Genomic DNA, 25,512 nt, shown 5'->3' on the forward strand with positions numbered 1-25,512 from the left:
ATTGCTTTTTAATTTCTTTTTCAAGATCAATCAGTCCATTGACCTTTGTCTCAGTCTCAGGCAAAGTCTCTGGGCAGGAGCAAAATGCAGACAAACTTTCTGCCAAGCCATAACACACATCATGTGGAGTCCAATGACCAATGCAGTTCTTCATCCCAGCAGAAACCTCTCAATCCTGGTCCTTACCATGAGGCTTTCTATCAGCCTTCTGGTCTCCTGAGCTCTGACCAGAATCTCCTCTACAGAACAGCCTAGCTGCTCCAGCTCTATGCATCCAGGCAACATGTCCAAATCTTTCCAAGCTCTGCCCACAAGCCATTTCCAAAGACTCTTGAAAAACATGGCCTGGTATAGTCACAGCAAATGACCCCACTCCTCGGTACCAATTTCTGTCTTAGTTACCTTATGCTCGTCACTGAGACAAAATACCTGATGGCCAAGTTGGGAAAGGAAAGGTTTATTTCTTACAGTTTTTGGAGGTTTCAGTCCACACTCAGTTGGCTCCCAGGCAGGCAGGCATGGCTGGGCCACCTTTCATGGCGACCACCAACAGCAAACAGGAACTAGCAAAGATCAAGAGAGCTTCCTCCTGCCATTACATCACATCCTGGCTCCACCCCTAAGTGGGTGTAGCACTAACACCATCAATCCAAGCACTATACAATGAACGAATAACAAATGCACAATTCAAACTCATGAGGCCTGGGGGACACAGACATAAACCATGACATAGGGCTGGATTTATTTTTCAGAATAAGCATAGCTTACTTGTCCCCGGTGGATCTCTTTAAAGGTGAATAGGTACCCACTGCCTGAATGTTAGGCTCTACAATGGCTGTTTGCTGTCTGAACCAGCTAGCTTACAGGGTCTCATGGTCTTTAAAGGCAAAGTAAGTGCTATGGTTGAGATATAAAGTATCCTTCAAAAACTTATGTTTTGAGGCTTGAACCTCAATGCACCATATTCAGAGATGGGATATGAAGATTGGATTAAGAGAGCTCTGACTTCATCAATGGATTAATCTACCAATGAAATCTTAATTTGATGGCATTATTGGGCAGTAATGGAAACAGGAGGAAGGGCCTGTTTGAAGGAAGGCTGTATGGAGGCGTCCCCTTGAGGACTATACTGTACCAGAGTTTTGACCTCTGCTCACTTACTCTCTCCTCTCTGCTTCCTGGGTGCCATAAAGTGATTTCCTTCATAATGCCCTTTTTATCATGATTATTTTGCCTCATTATAGGCCATGGAGTAATGGAGCCAGTTGATCTGGACTGAACCTCCCAAACCATGAACCAAACCTTTCCTCCTTTCAGTTGTTTTCCCAGGTATTTGGTTACAGTGATAGAAAGCTGATCAAAACAGCCAGCAACCTTTCAGTGAGTGCATACATGCCAGGCAAAGGCAGACAGGGGCTGTGGTCCTGTTTCCTTAGCAGTCAGCATCATTGGCAGCTTTCTGATAAATCAAGGTGCTCTTGACTAAGGCTATGTAAGAGAGATCACAGGCACAGAAGAGCTGACCAAAGGAAAGATGCACAGGACCCAAGTGATCTTACTCCCTCCTATAGCAAGGATGACCTTGGTTTTCTCAAGACTGAAAGGTTTACTGGGTGATGAGAATTCACATTCCTGTAGTTGGCTCTTAGCTGCCCTTAACATGTATCATTCAATTAGAGACACATTTGAGAATAAAGTGGGAGGCTGATTAATATACCAGTTCAACAACATATATTGGAACTGTCCTGGGAAGCCAGAGATCCATGACCACAGCTACATAGAGAGCATCTGTACTTGATTTCATGTTCCACTTCATGGAGGGAAGGAATTGTGGTGCCTGAATCACTTCCTTCCCTCAGGGGCCTGGGTTGTGGGAACAAGGGCTGTGGTGTACGTGTTAAATGAATAGCTCAGCTATGTACTGAACTACACAACTGCAGATGAAAATACATGCAAAGCTCCAGAAGAGCAGGAAAATGACAAAATTTCAGAAATTCTCAGGGGAAAGAGAAACCTAGTAGATTTTCTGCCATATTAGAAAATAAAATTATCTTTTAATAATCTGAGATGAGCACTACTGGGAGGGAAAATTACCTTTGCAGAACGTGTAGTGTTGAAGTGTTCTGTGGCCAGGTGTGACGGTTCATTCTTGAATCAAGCAAGTCCAGAAACTGAGGTAAGGAGATCACAAATTTGAAGCCAGTCTGGGAAATTTACCAATACCCTCTCTCCAAATAAAATGAAAAAGAGCTGGGGATGAAGTTTAGTGATAGAATACTTACCAAACATGCACATATAGAAGACCTTGGCTTTGATTCTGAGATCTGCAAAACCAATGACATGCAAAGGTCTTCACTGGTCCTACCAAGGGTGGACTGCAACTTGGCCAAGGCAGCAGGAGGAGGAGCTGCCTTCCTGAGGCGGGCAGAGGAGGTGGGATTTCAGCTTCTCTTTCTGGGGTGAGGGCTGGAGGTCCAACAGCCAATGGAACACAGACCCTGACCTGAACCTGAGTCATGACAGTGGCTGATTTCACTAAGTGGCCACAATGAGGAGTACAGAGGGACCAAAGAGTGACCACACAAAGGACTGAAGAGAACAGAGGGAAATATAATGAGCTGTGTCCGGGGGCTGGAACTGGGGGAAGGAGATAGTAGATATCTGCAAGTCCTTTTCTGTTCTATATTTGTGCTGGCTACGGTTTCTTGATATCCTTTGAAAAACATTCCCAAAGAAGAAATTAGCATTTATTTAGTCTGATACTCAAAATCGGGGGTTCTCCAAACAGAATGTGTAAGTATTTATTTCTTTAAAACCTTGAGACCCTTAAGAGAGCAGATACTAAAAGCAGAGGAAGAAGTAAAAGACAATGTCCCCACAGCGGTGTGGTGAAGGGTGCAGGGTGTGGTGAAGGGTGCAGGCTAAAACCCAGAGATGAGTAGAGTGGGTTCCAGGGTGGGGTAGACCTTTTCACAGTGGTTCCTTCACTGTCTGGGGGTGATGAGTGCTGCAGAAAGTTCTTCACTCAGCGTCTTGCAAATGTGTTACATATTTAAATATTATTTCAGAGCATTGAAGCATCACATCATGTGGATTTATCATGCTGAATTCAACTGGTCCACTAAAGGTCAGTACAGTAGTTTTTAACTCTAATCAATGAACATATACTATAATGCACGTTCTAGATTTTTAGATATATTTCTTTGCTGAATTTCATTTATGAAATTTACTCTGTTTTAAGGACAAATATCTTGATGTGGTCTTGCTGGAGTTGAGGAGAAGTTTCATGTATGTTGCATAAACCTGTAAACACACAGAACATTTAGATCAATTTGTACTTCTACTAATAGCATTTGGCAATCTATATTTCTACCTGCTCCTCTTAAAAAGAGTCACTGTCATAAATTATGTTTATATATTTGCAAATTTGATCACCAAACGTTAGCAAGTCATTGCTTTAATTTGAATTGATTATATCTGCTGGGAGTAAATATCTTTTTTATTTTTCCATCCATAATCTTTCTTTTGTGAATGTTTAAAACCAGTTTCCAACTTTTTTGAGGCATTTGTAGGTTTTATTAGCATTTAAGCACTTTATATTTAGAAAATATAATACTTTTATTTCATAATGTTTATGTATTGCCCTCCAAGTTCCTCTGCCTTTTTGCTTTGTTAGTGAGTATGTCATGCTAGAATTTTAAATTGCTATGTAAGTAAAGCTATCATGTTTTCCCTACCCTTGGATAAACACACACACCACCCACTGGATATCCCACTTGACTTTGTAAAAATGAGCTTGCTACTCTTACAAATTTAAACAGCACTTTTATTAATTAGAGTACTTTCATTCCATGAATGTTCACAAATGCAAATATCACGGGGAACTGAGGAAAAGTACCCTGATTCCCGCTGTCAGTGCCTGGCCCATACACTGGAGTATAGTTAGCAAGACCCTCGGGAGAAGCACTGACCTGCTTGTAGAAGATTACAAGGTTTTAAAAATAAAATTTTCTTGTACTTCCAAAGTGGGTTTTGCCATAGGAAAAAAAATAGAGTGCAACTCTATTTATTCAAGACATGGTTTTATTACTTTTTTTTTTGTGCTGCATCTTGAACTCATGACTTTGTGCTTGCCAGGCAAGTGCTTACACCACTGAGCTAAATCCCCGGCCCTTTTATTACTTTTGACAGAATTAACAGACTTCTTTTGCTGATTCCTACGCATGTCTGAGGCTCATTAAGTTGTTAGGTAGGTAAAGCTATCACACACGTACATGTTTATGGCCTTTATAATACACAAGTATGTGTAATTTTTGCTTCAGTTGTGGATATGACATGAAAAGCAATCGAGTCATACAGTTATTGCTGTCCACCAATTAATGTATCTTTTTTTTGTCTATGTATCTCCTAAGTTATCACTAGATAATTTTCAAGATTTGTAATTCCCAATTCTCTTTGCATGTGTGTGTGTGGTACTAGAAATTAAACCTGCAGCCTTGCACATGCTAGACATGAGCTCTACACTGAGCTACATTTCCAGTCTCCATTTAAAAAAATTTTTCCTATTATAATTGGTTAAAACTTCTAGAATAAGTTAAATGTTGGTAGTGATCATGGTCATTCTTGTCTTTTCTAGGAATTTAATAAATTTTTTCTAGTGTCTCACCTAGTTTGCTGATAGTTTTTGATCAGTCATTTTAATCACACTAAAGAAATTCCAAAATTGCTGTGAGTTTTAAGGAAAGAAATCTATCAAGTGCCCTTTTGGTATTTGTGGTAGTTAGCGGGGAGTGCCAACTTTACTGGCTCGAAACCTGTAATGGTCTGTACATTTTGTCAACCTGAGAGGTTGTGAAGTTTAACTAAGCTGCTTAACAAGGGCCCAGGTCTCATCGTATCTGTGTAAGAGGACACAGCGATAGTGCAAATTCTACCCTCCCAGGAGTGTAGCCTGCTTCCAATATAAGAGAGGAAAAGAGGCTTATGTGTCCCTCTCTACTCTTGTTGCCTCTGCTGACTTCTGCCACCTTGAATTGTTGTCCCTGTGCATGTCACCCTGGTTTGGAGACAGCTGACTATAAATTAAACCCTTTACAAACTATGAGCTACATAAACCTTTCCCTCTTCAATTTTGGCAGCAGGCATTTTGTCTCAGCGAGAGAAAAGTAACTAACATAGAACCTCAAAAGGGGATTGCAAGCACTCTTCTAGATGAGTCTGGGTAGGTCATGGAAGCATAATTTGGGGGTCTATGTCTGGCTTTTTCCATCTTCTTTGGCACTGTTCCCCCATTAGGCTGCCTGGAACTAAGCAACTTCACTTCACCATGCCCTTTCAGCATGATGTTCCTGCCTTGAAGCCAGCTGACCATGCACTAAACCCACTGAAACTGTGAGCAAATGCAGCATTTTCTTCTTTAAATTATAGATGTACAGTACTGTGTCCCGGCAACAGGAGCGTTCACTAATAAAGCATTCACTAAGTTAAGTGATTTTTCTTGTGTTAATCGTAATGGTCACTTGTTGATTGAAGAACCTAGGGCATTTGTTCTAGGGTCCCGTTGTTCTCTGTGTTTAGATAAGCGCCTCCATGTGTGTCCTTCAACACAGCCATCTACTGCTTGCAATATTTGTACAGTCCTAGCTACTTCTGGGCTTGGCTGCACTCTGGAAAGATCACCTCCTCAGTGTCCCTGATTCCTTTCTGCTGTGTCATTGGAGGACTCCTCACATCTAGCTGCACCATTTTTAGAGTTATTACAGTTTATATGAAGGCTAAGATGCTGCCAATCAGCCGCTACTTTTATTTCATTATGAAGTTCTCTAGTCATTTTCACCCGGTGGTTTTTATTTTCGCGGTACCGGGGATTGAACTCACGACCTCACACTTGCCAGGCAGGCACTTACGTCGCTGAGCTAAATCCCCAGCCCTGTTTTTTATTTTCTATTAGGTGTTGTCTTGATCTATTATTTTAATAAGTACTGCACAATGCTTATTTAAACACACACTTATGATGGTTTTCTCCTACTACATGACTAAGTTTTCTATAAAGAAAAATTTGGATGACTTTGCAATGCAATCTGTACAAGAATAACAGGGCAAAATGCTTTAGTCTCTTTCTTAACCCTTCGTTAGAACAATGAGTTGAAGCCCTAGAAATGTAGAGAAAAAGAGACCAAAGCTAGTTAATGTGATATGATTTTTGCTGTTTCTTAGCTCTGTCAACAAATGGTAATGTCAAGTAGTAGTTTCCTAAGGCTGGAAAAAGGACGCTTGTTTATCCTCCTGTGTGGTGGAAGCCTTCCTTCTGCCCCAGTGATGCTGTGTGCTCACCTCCATCCATTCTCCCGCATGGAAATGTGCAGGGGCTATTTTCTAGACACTCAGGGCAGTTTGACTTATCTCAGTTGGTTTCTGTTGTTTCATGGTTCAGTATTGATCGTGTGACCCTTTAACAATTCTCCTAGTTGCTGAGTAAGATTATGTAACTTCCTGTTGGCTTTAAGAAGTGTGCATACATGCTGCCAGGAGGCCAGTGCTCCTTCATAAACTACAGCAGCTCATTGTTACACTCTTCATTTTGTAAAATTTCAAGATCCTCCACAAAGAAGTTAAGGCAATTGGATCGATGAACCTCTGCACAGAAACACAAACTGTCCCCACTCATCCCCCTTAGTAAAGGTAATGACTTAGTGACGGGATGGAGGCCACAGTGAGGGTGATGATGATGGTATAGAAGGGAAGGAACTGTGTGTGTGTGTGTGTGTGTGTGTGTGTGTGTGTGTTGGAATGTGGATGCATAATTAGGAAATGATTACAAAAATGGAGTGATTTGGGAAAAGTTTCTGATCTGTACAAATCTGGGTTATATGAATCAAGTAGCAGGAAAAAATCTTTCATACCTAGACGCCATAGATATATTACATATATCTTTTATTAAAACATCTCTATATATATGCATTATGAGTCATGTGAATAGACTATTTTAACTAGCATTTGTGAATCAATTCAGAACTTGCTTTTTAGATTTTATTTTAAAGAGAGTAAAACAAAATAGAAAAAAACAGATCAGAAGAATACAATGTAAGTGACACAGATTTCAAAGCAAGACAGCAGGAGATCTACAGTGGCTACCAAAATGTCTTTTGTTTTCTTCTAAATAGTTGCACATGTCTTCACACTCAATGACAGAACTTGTTGAATCATTCTGAATAATACTTAACCCAAGGAAGGAAAGTTTGTCTTTGAGTTTGTCCCCAGAATTGATGTGGATTTGGACATAGGAGTGTGTGTGTGTGTGTGTATTGTCTTATTTACTAAGGAAATTGAAAGTTGAAGCAAGATGGAATGAAGACTATAACTAGTAAAATGCATGCTGCAAAGCTGAGTGGTGAAAAACGTTACTGCTTCCTTGTTCAACAAATATTTACTATACACCTGCTCTGTGCCAGCAAGTCTCCAAGGATGTGATAGTGGACAGAATTTTACTTGTGCCTTGGAAGACTTTGTAAGAAATGCAGTGCATAAACGTTAAAAAAAAAAAAAAAAAACAAGTGACAGGTGTTTAGATATATTTGGGTTTCCAAGGTCCTCACAGGAGGACTACCTAACCCAGTCCTGGAGATCCAAGGAGAACACCTATCAGGAGTATCTGAGATGAGCAGGAAGGGAGAGGAAAAAGAGCATCCAAATCAAGAGGACCTTTGGGTAACATCACCATATCCTACCAGAGTATAGACAGAAAAGATTAGGTGGCTCTAAAAGGTAAGCTCAGCGAAAGCAAATGAGACGTGGGATTGGAGAAAATGGCAGAGATCAATCAGAATGGCCCAGTAAGACAATAAGAAGCTTAAATTTTCTCTTAATGACAGTGAATCATTGAAAGGAATGACATGAGTCAGGAGGGTGCTTGGAAGGCTGCCTCTGGGCTGTTCGAAGTCTGACAAATGAGAGGCAGGAGACAACATGAGAGGCTTTTATGACAATGACCGGAAATATGGTTGAATATCTGGGTTCAGACAGGCAGAGAGCAACAAAGCTAAGAGACGTGTGTCCCTTTTACACAGATGAAAAGAAGGTGGTGGTGGTGGTGGGGATTTAATAAACATAAGTGGTTAAGATTTTCTGAAAGTCTTATATCTCAATTGGGATAGTGAAATGAATAGTATGGTGTAAACTTTTGGCTATCTCTAGGTGTCCCCAGGACCTGCACATTCCTTGTCCTATCTTATCTCTTCCACAACATCCTGCACTTGTTGATGACAGCAAGCTGGATTCCCTGCTGGCGAGTAGGCTAGGGGCCGGGAGGTCATGTCAGGTAGGAGCCTTACACTAAGTCCTGATAAACCTTTGCTACTCTAGGAAGGCACTGCCCTTCCTCTTTCCTGACTTGCCATCATATACAGCAGAGGCCAGCCCTGCACCCAGAGACACAGAGTCATGCACAGAGCAGTTTCACCCCAACAACCCGTTTTTCATCTGCCGAATAAAGTTCTTCCTTCCTAGGACTTCTATGAATTGCATGAACTCAAGTTTCACCCACAATCCTTCATCACGATGTAACCAGCTTCCAAAATTTAGTGGTCAGACCAATAAACAAAAGCATCTTTGCTCTCCTGTAGTATAACTAAGAAACTGTAGCATTTCTAAGGTAGAAACACCAGTTTGTGAATTTTGTCTTTCAGAGAACGGAAGACAAAAGACAAAGAGAGAGAGAAAGAAAGAGAGAGAACCTAGAAGACAGAAACATGGTTAGATATGAACAGAGATAAGAAAGCTTCCTGAGTTTAAGAGACTACTGAATACAAAGCTTTGATTGGCAGAAAAAAATATGGGTTTGCAAACATTAGTAGTTTCAATTTAGAGTTAGAATAGATTATGAGAAGTGAATCCTTACAACTCATAGAGTGTAAGGAGGAAACAGTGGAACAGAACCATGAATATCTGGGTTTGCAATGAGTCTGAGCAGATGAAATGTTAAGATCTTTCAGAAGCAGAGAGACTTCTTGACTTCAAAATCTTTGCCTCATCTGTGACTAGTGCTGTATTCCAGGCACTACCTGAAGACGTTCTAGGGGAGGGAAGAGCTGCAGAACTGGGTAAGAAGCAGTCTCCAGAGAAAAAAGCCCTCTGGCAATTGACCTGACCAGAAGGGAGTTGGCCAATGATCTGGGTGAGGTTGGTAAAAAGGCCATATAAGCAGAAAACTCCTAATCAACTCACAGAGTTGGAGGAAGAGTTGGAGCAAGCTGCACCTCACATCTCAAGGTTAGTAAATTTCCCAGAAAAAGGACAGGAAGTGGCCAATTTCATGGTATAAATTACTAGTGTGAGAAAGGGTAGGGTCTGCCAGTAACCCTGTATGATAAATAGATACAGCAGGGAAAGAGAGCTATGGGGAAAATCTACAATTAACTGAATGATTGATGCTCTATAACCCTATGTATTTAATTAAGACTGTAGTTTTTAGCAAAAAGTTGTCATTTAAATTTCTTTTCAGGCTGTCTCTAGAAGAATTACACTTATTATAAATCTGATAGTATAGTTCTTGAGAATACAGAAATTTAGCTGATTTTCCCAGTGTCCGCACTACTAGCTTTAGCTTGCTTTCTTTCAAGAAAAATGGAGTAAGAATAAACTTTGACAAATGTTGACTGCACGAAGATTTACTATACTACGTAAGTGTTGGCAAATGTTTTCTGTGTGGGGCTACACAGCTGATATTTACAGCTTTGCAAGCCAAATGGTGTCTGCCATGACAACATTGTTTAGTTCCACCATTATAGCACCAAAGTAGCTTTAGACAACAATGAACAAATGCGAACAGATTTACTCCAGTTAAATGAGCTGCAGAATCAGACAATGGGCTTGACTCAGCTGGTGGGGCACATTTTCTTGGACTCTGTCCTAGAGAGTCCTTGCTAAACACAATCTATGGACACTGATTTGGATGCAAATGGGTTTTATGGGTCACTGAGAGATGGTGTAGCTCCTGGCATCAGGTCTGTGATTGGCTGAAGTTTTAATGGTGCCTTGGTTTCCAGGACACACAGTGTGCCTTCGCAGAAAGATTGTTTTTTGCTGATTTGCTGGCACAGGGAGTACAAACTTAGGCGGTGGTGTTCTGAATGAAATTTCACTGGAAGCTTGAGCTTTTTACTAGGTGGGGCATCTCAGTAGATGTATATATTCAGCCTGCTGTATCAGAGACAAAGAAAAGAAATCAAGGACCTCAGAGGAGCAGATTCCTGTCCCCTACATCAGGTGTTTCAGTGTGAGGTGGGGTAATTCAGTTGAGGAGAGGATCTTCCCAAGTTTAGAAATGGTAAAGACATCTGGGAAAGCAGAACCAATTTTAGATAATAGAAACACCGACACTGAACAGACAGACAAGTCTCTGCATGTGCAGTTAGAAAACAGCATGTCTAAAAACTGTCTGGCAGGTCACTAGACGTCTGAATTCAGGGAACTCATGAGATAAATTCAAACTCATTTGGTTAGTTGAGACTTTTAAACAGTAGAGAAACCCAGTAATGTTTTGATTAATAGTTTTTTTGAGGACAATGTTCTTTTAAACAGACAGCTCTTTTAGGAAAACAAAAACCTCAAGCCAAAACCCCTTTATAAATCATATAAAAAAATGGATGCAATACAACAAAACAGCATTCTCTATTTGTCTTTGGCCAGATGTTGATAAATAATAGTGCTCCTCCTTAGCAAACTTGTAACAGATGAACTTTACCTTCAGCCACAAGTCTTCCTGTGTGTTTCCTGTGAATCTAGAGCTCTGGGTTTCAAAATCCAAGGGGACTTAAATTCTCTTCATCTGACCGAGTCAGCTTTGGCTGCTTTGGGGAAAGTTGTACTTGATTAGTATCCTGGTCAGGAAACTCCTCCCAACATGGGACAGCCTGCGCCAAGGGAGAGGAAGTTCTTTGTGGCCTGTTTGTAAGAGTTTGTGAGAATAAAGGGTGCTCTGTTACACCTAATTCTTTTCTTTTTTTAATTTTCAATTTTTAAAACTTCGGGCTGGGCATATAGCTCAGTGGTGTAGGTGTCTGACTGGCAAGTGAAAGGCTGTGAATTGAAACTCTAGTACAACAAGTTAAAACAAAACATTTTCTTAATACATGTTTGCAGTATATAACATTTACATTCCTTGTGGTGAGTTGGTACAAGTATATAAAATATTTGAGTTCCTTTTTATAATCTCCTTTCCCTCCCATTTCTCTGTCTCTTAATCCCTTCCTATTTGAGAAATCTCTGCACCCCTGCTTTCTATTGCTTAACTTTTATTTTCCTCTTTATTTATATGTTGGGCTATGTCATAGATTTGTTTTGCTCTCGTCCGTCTTATCTTCTACCTGTACTTCTCCTATATTTTACCCAACCTGGACTTCTTTGTTTTCCTAACCATGCACACAAACATAGGCATGCATACAGCTAGCCAGTCAGTCTCTCTTTCTCTCTCTCTCTCTCTCTCTCTCTCTCTCTCTCTCTCTCTCTCTCTCTCTCTCGCACACACACACACACACACACACACACACACACACACACACACACATTTATTAGTGCATTCTGTAAGCATCTAATGCTTTTTATGTCTTAAACTTTTTCTCTTGGACCTTGCATTATTCCCTGTTATTTTGAAAGTATCATACACAGTGAATCTTGGGGCTCCATTCTTGCATGGGCTGTGGGCCTCAGGGTGCCTCTGTGGGCCAGGGTGATGGGGGATCAGCGACATCTACATGTAACTGGGCAGCTGTGATACATGGGGCCTTCTGCCATTTGAAGCATGTGGGGTGCCTTTGCCCTCTTGTTATTCACTAGATATAATTTTTAAAGATGAAACTTATGTTACATAAAGTTAACATTTTGAAGAGTATGATTTAGTGGCATTTAGTACACTTACAACATTCTGCAGTTACCACTTTATGAAGTTCCAAATGGCTTCATCATCCCCCAAGGAAACCTCATCCCTCACGAGGTCACCCACATTCCCTCCTCCACTGGCCCCTGGAAACTACCAACCTGCCTGCCGCCACTGTGCTTTTCCTTCTGGATAGTTCAATGAAAGAGATGCTAACGTGTATGACTTTTGGCATCTGGTTTCTTTCACTTTCACAGTTTGAATTTTATTCATATCATAACATGAATGTAACTTCACTCCCTTTTGCAGATGAATGTTCCCTTGTCTGGATATGCTATAATTTATTTATATATATTTATATAATTATCCATTCATCTATTAGCACACAGTTGAGTTGTTTCTACTTTATGATTCTTGTAAATCATGGTGCTATGACCTCCTATATAGAAGGTGGCTTTTTTGTTGGTTTTTTTTTTTTGCATTTATTTTCAGTTCATTAGGATATACAGAAAAGTGGAATTGTGGGTTGTATGATAATCTCACTTAAGTTTTTGAGGAATTGGCAAACTGATTTTTACAACAGCTGAACCATTTTACATTTCCGCCAGTAGTGTACAAAGGTTCTAAATTCTCTATGACATGATTATTTTCTCTATTTTTAATCACAGCCATTTTTCTGGGTACAAAGTGATTTTTCATTGTGGTTTGTATTTTCCTACTAATTAATGATATTAGTATCATTTCATATGGTTTCTGTCCATTTGTATGTCTGCTTTGTAGAAATGTCTACTTATGTACTTTACTCATTTTTAAATTGAGTCTTTTTTTGTTGTTATTGAAATACAAGAATTCTTCTATTATGAATAGTAGACCCTATTTAGATATGTGGTTTGCAAGTACTTTTTCTCATTGTGGAGATTGTCATTTCACTTTCTTGAAAGTGCCCTTTGATGCACAAATGTTTTTAATTTGGGGGAAGTGCAATTAATTTTTCTTTTCTTGCCCATACTTTTGGTGTCATATCTAAGAATCCATAACCAATTATCAAGTCTTAAAGATTCATTCTATGTTTTCATCGAAGAATATTATAGATTTTGCTCTTATATTTAGGTCAATATATTTAAAGATAATTTAGTTTACTATCTGTGGTAGGAATCCAACTTCACGCTTTTGCATGTGGTTAACCATTTGTCCTAGCATGTTTGTCGACAAGATTGTTTTTCCCCATTGAATTGTCTTGGCACTCTTGTGGAGGATCACTTGGTTATAGATGTATAGATTTAGTTTTTCATTGTCATTTCTATTTCATTAGTCTATCTGTCTATCCTATGCTAGTACCACATTTTTGCAACTACTAGAATTATATTGTTTTGTAACTGGGAAAGATGAATTCTCCAACTTTTTAGTTTCAAGATTATTTTGGCTATTCATGGCCCCTTGTAGTGGTACATGAACTATTTCTAAATAAAATTGTCATTGAAATATTGATGAGCATTGCTTCAAACTTAGAGGCTTCTTTGAAAAACATTGGCATCTTAACAGCATTGAATTTTCTGGTTCATGAACAAAGAATGTCTAAACTATATAGGAAATATATGTCTCATTCATATTTGGATCCTTCTGAATTTGTTCAATATTTTGTCACTGTCAGCGTGATATTTTTCAAGTCTTTGATTAAATTTATTCCCAAGTATTTAACTCATTTGAGTGCTGTTATAAATGGAATCTTTTTTCTAAAGTGTGTTGTTAATAAGTATATAAGAATACAATTTTCATGTATTGATCTTCCATCCTGTAACTTTGGTGAAATTTTTAATCTTTTTTATGGATTGGATATTAAAATTGTTTGTATACAAAGTCATTTCATCAGCAAATGGGAATAATTTTCCCTCTCCCTTTGCAGGTTTGTGTGGTTTTATTATCTTTTTTTGCATGATGGCTCTGGCTAAAGCCTCCCATACATGTGAAGAGTTATCAGTGTAAGCTGATATCCTTTTTTTGATTCTTGTCCCAGGGTGACTTTTCCCACTGACTGTCATGTTAGCTGTGGGTTTTTCTTTAATATATTTCATGTACATTCTCTAACCATCATTTGTCTTTTTCCCCTGACAGACTCATTCCTTGACTTCTCCAGCACCTCTGGAGGGGTCCTCTAAGTACTTACCTTTAACCCTAGTGGGCAGTCCTGGCTCTTCTTGGACACTCTAACCCTGCAAGCAGGATTCGATTCTTCCTCTGCACCTCTTTGGGTTGCTTGCTGCCCCTGTCTGTTTTGTTCTCTTACCTTTTCTAGTGGTTTCTCTAACAAAGTACCCTTTATTCAATCATGTGGTATGTTTTCCTGATTTGACCCTGCTTAAGACTTGTGGAATTAAGTGGATACTTAGTATTGTTATATATTTAGATGATAACAGGTAATCTTCTGAAAGTTGATTCACTTAGCTTTCTGTCAGTAGAAACCATCATAGTCCAAGCTGCCTTATGGTAATAGTGTCCTATATATTTATTACCTTCTCTTCCTCCTTTCCAACTTTATCTTCATGAGACAGTCAGAATAATGGCACCAATTCATATATATGCAGATGTAAATTATAATAAATGTATAATTGACTTACAAAATATGCAAATTTATTATATCACATGAACTGCTCAAACTCTGGAGTTGATGCATTCAGTAGTGCAATGTTGTTACCTGAGATCCAAGGCTAAACCCCTCTCTTTGCCTCTCTCAGACTATTTTCCTTTGGGATAGATGACTACAGCAACTGGCGAAATGTTGTTTCCTGTTTGCATTAAAGGGGGCATAGATTTTTGAGTGTGATGTTCACTCAGAATGGGTCAGTTCAGAGCGAGGTTGCTTCCTCCAATTCTCAAGTCAGTCGTGGCAGTCAGTGATCTACGTTAGATTCTTAATATCCTCTGGTGTGCAATATCTGAACAGAGTCAAGCATGCAGGGGAAAGAGGTGATGTTCAGTTATCTTCCTAGTAATTTAAGTCAGATCTGGTACTTTCATTGCTCATATCTTCCTAGTAATTTAAATCGTCTGACACATTTCTTGCTCTTAGAATCGCATTAAGAAGTCTACAAAGGCAAATGTAATCTCTCCCCATATGCATGCACGTCATGCTCTGTTCTCACATCTTGCCCATTGTTCCAGCTTGAACTCAGTAAAGCTCCCCAAGTGTCTGGTTTGATGCACCCACCCTGCTGTCTTCCTGCACTGCTCATCTGGCAGCTGGCTATGTTCCTCACATGACTACAGCTTCCTTATCCTGCAGGCTTCAGCACACAGTGACTCCTGGGTGAGCCTGTCCTGACCACCCTGCCTGAAGAAGGTTTCTGCTTGTCTGTCAGCCCAGGTTACTCTTTTTTACTCCAAAACATCCTTGTTTCTCTTCTTAACATAAAAAAAAAATGTTGCAATGATGTGTTTATCTCTATGTTTGCTTATTTGACATCTGTCTGTCTTCCTATACCAGGTTAGAAATCAGACCAAATTAAACACTTTTCTGTAAAACTTTAGATAATATTTTGGGGTTTGTTGATCCTGCTGTCTTTGTTACATCAAACTGGTTCTGTGTTCCTTTCCTAGGTGAAAGCATAAGGGAGCACAGGACCTCAGGTAACTTGACCCTATATTTATTTTATTATTCTTTTGACCCTATATTTATTTTAAAACAAAAAATTAAAAAAAAAACAAACAAACATAGCGGTCCATTGTGTTGCTCTTGGTCACGTTTCTTTGTATTTGGAGACCCTTCCACAATGGTCATCAATGCACATCTCTGAACCTAAAAAGAAGGTTGGTATAGGCCAGCACAGACTCTAACATAGTTGGGTAGTTGCCATCACCAAGGACACAAGGTTCCTGCCACTGAACTTCAGTCTCTGCTCCATTTTCACCTTCTCGGTTGGGACTCCCCAGAGCTTCGTATCTAAAAGGGATGCACACTTCCTGTCCCTCTTTTTGCTTTCCTGCCTTACATTTCCTTATGAATTTGTACCTTGAATATATTAAACATATTTATACATATAAAGTCGTATATACCTATATAAGAATATATATTTATATATATATATGGCTGATTTTAGTTTCTGTCTCCTACTAGAATGTAAGTTCCATGATGACAACAAGTTGGTTTTATTTTAGTTTTTAATGTATTGTCCTATCCTCCATGCTTAGAGAAGAATTTCACCTGGAGAAGACACTCAGCAGATGCTTATTGAATGAATGACTCTCTGTAGAAATTGAAAATAAACTCTTTCCCTGCTAGAAAAGTAACTCAAATTTGCACATCTGAGTGATAGCAAACTCGCCTTTGTGGCTAAGACCTTTTTCCTGTGTTCACACTTCAGAAAAAGAAGACAACTGATAGCATTAAAGAAGAAGGAAATGATGCCTTGTGCCAGGCCTACGCATATGTGACATTATACAAATTATTTATTTTTAATAGAACAGCTTCCAAAAGTTTTTCACAGATGGATCATTTTGCTTTCCTTTTGGCTATTCTTCAAGTATACAAAGGTAATCTTTTATGCCTTAGCTTACAGAATTAGCTCTGCTTTCAGTCTTATTGTGATAGGCAGAAAATTTTTGAGATAATTTGTCACTTGTTCAGAAAAACTAAAATTTACTCGAATGCCAACTATTGGCAGTGGAAAACGGCAAGCCTTCACTGTGATGTCAGTGAACTATTGTGTTAGATTAAGATGTTTTTTGTCTCCATCATCAAGTCTAACTGAATTTGTGTGTATTTCAGCTCTATGTGAAGAGACTCTTTGGGACACAATGGTCAGCCTTGCTGAGAATATGACTCTAGAATGTGTGTATCCCTTCATGGACAACTTAACACAGGCAGAGTGGATCAAGATTGTGGGCAAGCAGGAACAGTCCATGGCCGTATTCCACCCCACACTTGGTGTGGTCATACAGAAACCCTATGAAAATAAGGTTCACTTCTTAAACTCAGCGATGGCTCTCCATGACATGACCCTTTCCTTTAATAATGCCTCCGAAGCCGACGTGGGCACCTATTACTGCTTGTTCCTTACTTTTCCACAAGGATCCTGGCAAAAGACAATACAGGTGGTTCAGTCAGGTAAGGAGTCTTGTTTTCTTTTTATCACCTACAATATTTAATTCTATAAAATCCAAATGACGAAAATGCTTTATCCTATTGTGATGACTTTCCCTAGTTCCAATTCTAGATTTTATGTTGTTGTTGCTTCAATGGAGTAACTCTGTGACTCATTTATGTGTTGTCATTTCTGAGTGGAGATAGCTCACAAACGCAAAGGCTTAGGGGAAATTTCATGTCTTGTCTTATACTGTCTTCATGATGATGTGAGCCTTGATTAAATTGATGTTGGCATTATGTGGACTCAGGAGCTGGCTCCTCCCTTTTAAGCACTTTATTCCAGCATGAGTACCATCCCTTTATTACAGGCATTCAGTACCAGCTATCAACCAAGGGAGTTCCAAGGTCTTCCTGCATGACCTTAGCTGATTATTAGTGAGTCCCACAAAGGCTCAGGAAGTGGCTCCATCTTTCACTCCATCCGTATTTGGTGAGAGAGGACTCTTCAGATACTGATCATTATCATAGCAGAACTAGTCTAATGAAATCTTGAAGTATTTCCTGCTATATCTACAATTGATTGTGGTTTGGTCATTCTAGTAATGACCACAGTGAATAGATGTGGTATTTTGAAAAAGTTGGGTTTCTATATTATCTTGTGTTAGTGGCTAGATTCCTCTGAATCTCAGATTCTTGAATAAACATGGACTTAATAGTATCACTTGCTTTGTTGAATGGTTCACGGATAATGTATTTAAATGACTTGGTGCAATCATTAGAGATTATATGGTATGATTATATATCACTGTTACTATTATTTTGTATGCCTCCAACACTTAATGACTAATGATATTTTAAGATATCAGTCAAAAGAAGAGAATATTGTTGAACTGTGTGGTTTTTGTCTGGTATTCAGATTATAGTCCAAGGACACATAGAAAAGAATATTATATGGCTTTTGATAAAGTATTTTATTTTTAAATACTCTAAGGTATAAATTACATTATTATTTGAGAAACAGCAAATGATCAGGAGGTAAAACAAATTTCTCTGTGTGTAGCTTATGTTCCTCTTTAGACATAGTTGAGGATCAAGACTGATTTTGTGTATGTGGTTAAGGCTTTAAAACATCAATTAGCAAAACACCTTTAATTAAACCTCTACTAAAGTCTATATATTGCCACTCAAGAAACTCATTCATTGCTGCATGCAGATGCTTGTCGAGTACATTTTACAGGTTTTTAGTGTGTAGTCCAAATTGAGCGAGCCATTCTGCATGTGCTTGATTCTTCAGAGTTCCATTGAGAAGACTTCTTTCTGCCTTGTGTGGTGAGAGTCTTTGCAATTTTAGTCATGGGTCAGGTATTTCAGTTTCTATCAAAGGGCAATGAGATGAAAACAGGTTGGTTGACTGACCTTTTCCAAAAGTTTAAGGTAGAAAATGGGGGTAAATTGTTACCTTAGTGCAGCAATAATCACTACAATTTACCCCCATTTTCTACCTTAAACTTTCGGAAAAGGTCAGTCTACCAACCTGTTTTCATCTCATTGCTCTTTGATATTAGCATCATGTGTGAACAGTTTTGTGAATATTTGCATATTTTGTCATCCAGATTTATAGCTCTCTCTCTCTCTCTCTCTGTTTCTTTCTCTCTCTCTCTTTTTCTTTCTTTCTTTCTTTTTTTTTTTTTTTTTTTTTTTTTTTGGTATTGGGGATGCAATGTATGACTGTGCACTTGCAAGGCAGGCGCTTATGCTACTGAACTAAATCCCCAGCCCTAGATTTTTTTTTTTTTAATTAGAAAGAGAGAGTTCTCAAACTCCTGGCATTTTTTCAAAATCAGTGGCCAGATAGTCAGGAGGGCCTAGCTTTGAATTCTTTTTTTTTTTTTTTTTATTTAAAGAAAAGGAAACAAAAAAAAAAATACATGGAGATAAAAAAAAGGGTAGAAATAATACAAAATTACAGAAAAACAAAAGGTAAGAAATTGCTGGTTGATAACACATTGTCATCTTAGAAATAGCTGTTCAGGTTATAGAATTAAAGTATTTAGAATGACATTCAAAAAGTGACACTACAAACTGTTCTGCTCTATGATCGAACAAAAGCTCAGTAATATGGTTATCAGTCCTACACATTTGTTTTACATCTCAAAGAGGGTAAGATTAAACATATCAAAACAGAACAAAACAGTTAAAAAAAACAATTAAAAGAAATACAGATTTCAAAGCAAGTCCACTGGAGATCTTCACTGTCTATTTAACTGTCTCTAGTTTCTTACAAATAGTTGTCCCCATCTTCACCCACTTTATATACTTATTGCCTATTATAGAACTAATCAAATCATTACAGGATGATGAAGGCTTTTTAGATCCTCAAGTTCCAAATTAGAGAAGACAATAATAACTACCATCGCATCTCTCATTCTCTTTGTGATAGCTGTCCCCATCTCTACATATGCTGAAACTGAACTCAAGAAACCAGTCCAATGTCATTCTAATCAGCGAACAATAGTATTGCTAGAATTTATATCATAATGCTACAAAATTAGCCTCGGGTTTCTTAGCGTCTCTTCCTCAGAGTATCTGTTCATTACATCTTTCATTATATAATCTGTTCCCGTAAATAATTTTTAAAAAAAACCCATGTGTGAATTTCTACATGTATATCTATCCTCTCTGTATTATAGGGAAAACCAAGTCGTAGCAAGACAGCAAAAATAATTTCCTAGAAAAACATGCAATGGATAAGACATATAAAACCACAATATAGATGATCTTCCGTAGTTACTATGTTTTCTCTTGTTATTTTCAATAGATTTGTCCACAACACCGGCTTATTCTAGTTAAACATAGTATTACCTATTTTTATAAAAACTTTACTTTGAAAGCATTGTAGGATTTGAGAGCTGTTACTAGTTAATACCAGTATGGATATCCTTTACATCTTGTCATCTTCAGAGTAGTTGCCTCTACTTTTAGGGTTGATACTAACAAGCATACCAAATTCAAATAAAATCAGCCAAGGCCAACCCATAGTCTTGAATTCTTCATGATGGTATCCTTTATCCTTTACCCTGTTTCATTGCTGTTACTTTGATCATTGATATTTTTAAAGAACAGACTGGGGATAACGGGCTAGTTGGGATATTCTAACCTATTCTGAGGTTTTAAGGCCTTACTTTAAAAAACAAAAAGAAAAAATAGTGAGTTTAAACATTATATTGTATTACAAAATTTACATTAAACATGTCCAAGATTTCTCCTTTTGTGCTTTATTAAAAGCAAAGCAAGACCTGTAAATATCACACTTTTCTGTAACATAGATGGGGAGCTGATTATCTATTTAACCATAAAAAAGTCAAACTTGGAATCCAAAAATCCTAATTGTATAATGGATTACAAAAGCTTCAAATGGATGAAGGAATTTAGTTGCATTTTCTCTTAATATATTTGTTTTGGCTATTGCTAAAAATGTGTTGAGTGTGGAAACTTGTAGTTTTCAGTGCCTGATACAGATTTTCTCCTTTAAGCACATTGCTTATAGGAGTCTATTGCCTAAGCACATAGGAGTCACTTTGATTTTGGAGGTGAGAGTGCCCATGTATATTGAGCCCTGCGACCTTTCTGAGACCTCAGGCTTCCTAGGAATGAACTTGTAATTAGATACAAAGTGACAACCTGGAGGACATGAGCCCCACCCGCTTCCTCAAAGGAGGAGACATTAGTCAGGGCACATTCAATTTCTCTTCATTTTATTTTTTATTAAGTTTTAACCCAGAGTTGAGCAAATTGAAATATCTTATGCTGAATAAATGGTACTATTAACACAAAAAATATTTAAGTATATATGTTAGCTTCAGAATATTTCTCAGTTAGCAATAAATTTAGGCAATTGAATGGCAATAGATGTTGCATTTATTTTAACTAATTCGTAGGAAATTTTTTATAAGGTAACCTAGGAGATAACATTTCAAAAGAAGCCCTTCTATGGCCGAGTTCAAGGTAGAAATAGGGTCCTAGGAAAAATTACTATCCCCCTACATCTTTGTCAGTTAAAAGAAATGCAGTTATATTTATAGAAATCATTCCTCCTCAAAAAGTGATCCACTCAAAATATTCTGGTATCTAACTTTTACTGGGTGCTTAATATTCAGTCACCAGTGGTCATCTCATTTAATACTTAGGAAATAGCAGGGAGACATAATGTTTTTTATTATACAATTGGAGGCACTGAGGTCAGGTCTTTAACTAACTTGTCCATAAGTGCTAAATCAGAGCACCAAGGTCAGCCCTGTCAATGTTTCTGAAGTGCTGGACGTGACATGAAAGAGAGGTAATCCCAAACTATAATGGAACAGGGCAGCTGAAGTTAGGGCAGTTTGGCCTGGAACTTGCAGAATTACAAACTTTTCTTAGAAGCTGTGAAGGAAGATGAAGGGAGCAGAGGGAAAGACACAGTAGAAGGATACAATTTGTGCAGGGACAGAGACTGGTTAGAGTACAATGTAGTTCTATCTGCCTATCTAACCCACCTGCCCACCTACCTATGACTGGCTTATGCAAGCACAGAGGCTGGGACCTTTACAAAGCACAGCCAGCCAGCTAGACACAAGGGATGGTGCAGATAAAGTCCTAATCAGGCTGCTGGGAAATCTCTGGCTTGGGCAGCTCATTTTATTGTGGTATTTAGGCTTTCAACTGATTGGACATGGCCCACCTACTTTAGGGCAGACCACCTAAGTTCTGTCTTAAATGGCAATCTCACTGCAAACTTGCCAAGTTCACACAAAATGTAACCGTTATGTCTGTTTTGGAATATTGTATGGCATTAGTTAATTAAAGAAGCACATATCCTAATATGCTATAATTCTACTCTGGTATTTTAGAGATGGCCTTAAGTAGGGGAAAGATTCAGTAATGTTTATAATATCAGTTATCTTAATAGCAAAAATAATGGGTGAGGACCCAAATAGCTATCAATTGGGATATTCATAGAGTAAAAATACACTGGGGCTATTCATAGAGTAAAAGAGATGCTCTACATGTTTAAGAGGAAGTAAATTATCACTTTGCTCACCAACAGGGATGATCTCAGCAACACTGTGCTGAGAAAAGAAAGCAAGTTATCGAAAAGTAGGTACTTCATGGTTTCTTTATGGACACACAGAACTGTGCAATATGTTATTTATATGTATAAACCCAAGTATAGAAGTATAAAGAAAAGCCAGTTTCTAAAGCATGAGCAGGAAGGAGACAAAATAAGGTAGGATTCCAAGAAGCTACAAAGTTCGTAATTATGGTGATTTTCATAGACCGTGTGTGTGTTTTTTTTCCCACTTGTCTCAACACTGTTTTAGAAAATTTCTTTCAAATTACCAAATTTCTTAATTCTCTAAAAGAGTACCAAGTTTCTAACAAAATGGTATGGGAAAATGTGATTCTAAGTTTTGAGCAGCTCAAAGATAGTTAGTTGTCTGAATTGAGCTGAGATCTTCCCTCTGATGTCATAGAGAAGGAAGCAAAAGATTCTGAACTTTTTTGGTCCAAGGACTGAAAAGTGATGGTTTCATTTAAGATGATGGGAAAATAAGAGACTGACTAGAGTAATAAGAGAGGAAGTAAGTCTGTTTCAGGTGTGCTGGGTTGTAAAGCAGTCTTTGAAGAGGTGAGAAGTGAACTGATGAGACAATGAGTCAAAGAACATGTTGCAGTCATATGAAAGATCACTATCATGTATGACAATGATGGTTAACAAAGAAAGTACTAATAGATAGAGGTATAAGTCCCAGGCCATAGGGTGGAAGGAGGTCACATGGAAGGATGTCAGGGAAAGGAGGCAAAATAGACAGGCATGGGGAAAGGAGGAAGGTAGGCAGGGAGGGCGAAGGGAAACACAGAATGGGTCAATTGTTGATGTGGGAGCAGCAGGCAAGTTTACAGGAAGGAAAGAGTTATCCGTGTTACATCCGTTGTTGTATTGATTGTTTTCTGACTTTGTGATCTTCTGTATCCAGTCTGTTGATCTCAGCTTGCATAGAGACACGTTCTGTGCTCTCTCCTCTTAAGGGTTTCAGTGTCTTCTGGGTTGGACCAGGGTCTCCATCATGTGTAGCAGCTCTTAGAAAGCCTCTTAGGACCGATCCCTTCAAGTTTGGCGTAGCTAATGCGGCAGCCGAACTTCTCATACGTCCTGACATATATCATGCTGGCTAGTGACATTCGAGGGTTCCTTTAATACAATGGCCCTTTAAGACTGAATGTGTGGAAGTTTAGAAGACTTGTAAGATGAGGACAAGGTTCTAAAGATTGTGCTGGCCCAGGACCAGCATATTGGGGTTCAAAGCTGGAAGATAAATGTCCCAGATCCAGCTTGAACACTGGCTGAGCTGATCTGTGGGGGCTGAACTTAGTTCACTCCAGTCTTCAGTGAGAACTAACAGTATCTGAGGCAACATTCAGTGGTTTGAAAGACAGAGAGACATGGATCTTGCCTCTAAATGATTTGCACGTAGTAGGCAAGACAAAACTTACATAACATACATTATAATTTAAGGCAAAAAGCAGTGATTACTGCTGGGTAGAACTCACTTTCATTATTTAAAATGTTTATTTAAAGAGAAAAAAAGAAAAAAACAAAACAAAAAGGGCAGAAATAATACATAATTTCAAAGAAAAAACAGTAAGAAGTTATTAGTTGATGAATTACATACTGTCCTCTTAGAAATAGTTGTTTAAATTACAAAAGTAAATAATAAAAAGTGGACATTCAAACAGTGAGACTGCAAACAGTTCTGTTCAATGACCCAACAAAAATTTAGTAATATGGTCATTTATCCTACACACTTAAACATACATGCAGTTATGTTCTTTAGAGCACTTTCTCTTCCTCTCTTTTTTACAATAGCAATTACAGACTTAGGGTTATGTTACTCCTACATTTCTTACTACTTTTTACACTAAACACAATGTGACGCAATTGAAAATATGATTCTTATTTATTTCACTAATGAGAATAGTCTCAAGTTGTCTCTATTTGCCTATGAAGGCCTCAAGGCATCTTCTTTTATAGCTGAGTAATATTCCATTGTATAAAAATACCACATTTTTCATCCACTCTGTGGTTGATGGGCATCTTGGTTGTTTCCAAGATTGAGCTATTACAAATTATGCTGCTATGAACATGGGTGCACATGTATCACTGTGAAATGACCTTTTCAGTTTTTGTGGGAAAATACCCAGAAGGGGAATAGCTAGATTGAATGGAACTTCCAATCCTAGTCTTCTGAGCAATCTGCATACTGATTTCCATAGTGGCTGCACCAGTCTACACTCCCACCAACAGTGGAACAGTGTTCCGTTTTCTCTGCAGCCTCGCCAGCATTTGTTCAGTTGATTTCTTGATGGCAGCCATTGTTTTTGGAGTGAGATGAAATCTCAGTGCTGTTTTCATTTGGTGAACATTTCTTCATATATTTATTTGCCGTTTGTATATCTTCGTCTGAGAAATGTGTGCTCATCTCAAAGCCATTTTTGGTCTTTGAATTTGGGGAGCTTGATGTTTTACAATTCTTTACATGTTTTGGATATAAGTCCTTTGTCTGAGGGGTTGCTAGCTAAAGTTCTTCCCATTCTGTGGGTTTTCTTTTCACTCTGTTGGTGAAGTGCAGAAACTTTTCAATAATATGAGATCCCAGTTGTTGATTCTTTGAAGTGTTTCCTGGGGAGTTTGTGTTTTGTTCATGAATTCTCTGCCTATCCCTGTTTCCAAGACTTCTACCTAACTTGTCTTCCAGTAGATTTACTGTTTCTGTTTTAATATTTAGATATTTGATCCATTTAGACTTTAGATTTGTGCATGGCGATAGGCATGTATCTAATTTCAGTCGTCAACATGTGAAGAGCCAATTTTTCCAACACCATTTCTTAAAGAGACTACCCTTCTTCTAGTGAACATGTTTAGCCCCTTTGTCAAATATCAGGTGGCTGAGTGTCTTTGTAGTAGTGTTTGCATCTTCTAATCTGTTCCATTGCAATATTTCCATAATTTCTCTCTCAGTGAGTTTTTAGTTTGTGTACAGGAATGCCATTGATTTTTGAGTGTTGATGTTTTGTCCAACTATACTTCTGAATTTGTTTATTACCTCTAAAGAAAGAAAGAAAGAAAGAAAGAAAAGAAAGGGAGAAAGAAAAATAAACAAAGAGATATGACAGACATCAGTCAGATGGTTAAGCTGAATAAATCAACAGTAGGACAAAATAAAAGTACACATGTATAAACACACTAACCCTCTAGATATCTGTAAATTTAAAACAAAGTTTAATAATGTTATGTGAACTAAATCTCACACTCAGGCTTAGTTTGCATAGTTTCTCTTATATGAGAAACCCAACATATAACTAAATGTAATTCAGCTTGAATTACACAGTGAGACCCTTTCTCTCTTAAAAAAAGGAAACGAAGAAAGAAGAAAGACAGAAAACAAAACAAAACAAAAATACGAAAAACACACAAAATAAAGTGAAAAGCCCACCAAAGACATAGGAAGCCACAAGGATG

General features: G+C 38.2%; 1 protein-coding gene and 1 long non-coding RNA gene across 20 annotated transcripts in view; one reads left to right on the forward strand and one right to left on the reverse strand.

Annotated features, from left to right (window-relative positions):
- The window catches only part of LOC134471764 (uncharacterized), a 57,441-nt gene extending 46,579 nt beyond the window's left edge, over nucleotides 1-10,862 (reverse strand). Inside the window, exons 1-3 of the long non-coding RNA XR_010041370.1 lie at nucleotides 10,742-10,862; nucleotides 2,283-3,303; nucleotides 2,095-2,171 (exon numbers count right to left, since the gene is read on the reverse strand). This is a non-coding gene — a long non-coding RNA (uncharacterized LOC134471764). The remainder of the gene's footprint in view (nucleotides 1-2,094; nucleotides 2,172-2,282; nucleotides 3,304-10,741) is intronic.
- The window catches only part of Cd226 (CD226 molecule), a 107,872-nt gene continuing 84,996 nt past the window's right edge, over nucleotides 2,637-25,512 (forward strand). Inside the window, exons 1-7 of one of the 19 annotated variants that reach the window (XM_063231478.1) lie at nucleotides 2,722-2,793; nucleotides 3,069-3,127; nucleotides 5,428-6,681; nucleotides 9,053-9,267; nucleotides 15,467-15,496; nucleotides 16,231-16,399; nucleotides 16,635-16,973. In XM_063231478.1, coding sequence (XP_063087548.1) covers nucleotides 16,354-16,399; nucleotides 16,635-16,973 — 385 coding nt within the window. In that variant the 5' untranslated portion in view covers nucleotides 2,722-2,793; nucleotides 3,069-3,127; nucleotides 5,428-6,681; ... (1 more) ...; nucleotides 15,467-15,496; nucleotides 16,231-16,353. Of the gene's footprint in view, nucleotides 2,794-2,991; nucleotides 3,128-4,191; nucleotides 4,250-5,295; nucleotides 5,392-5,427; nucleotides 6,682-8,412; nucleotides 9,268-15,135; nucleotides 15,234-15,466; nucleotides 15,497-16,230; nucleotides 16,400-16,634; nucleotides 16,974-25,512 lie in introns of those variants that run through there. The other 18 variants (XM_063231481.1, XM_063231485.1, XM_063231477.1 and 15 more) reach the window with 18 other exon arrangements.

This window comes from Cavia porcellus, unplaced genomic scaffold, assembly GCF_034190915.1.
Source record: "Cavia porcellus strain 051 isolate PalLab524CR breed Dunkin Hartley unplaced genomic scaffold, mCavPor4.1 scaffold_20, whole genome shotgun sequence".
Lineage (NCBI taxonomy): Eukaryota > Metazoa > Chordata > Mammalia > Rodentia > Caviidae > Cavia > Cavia porcellus.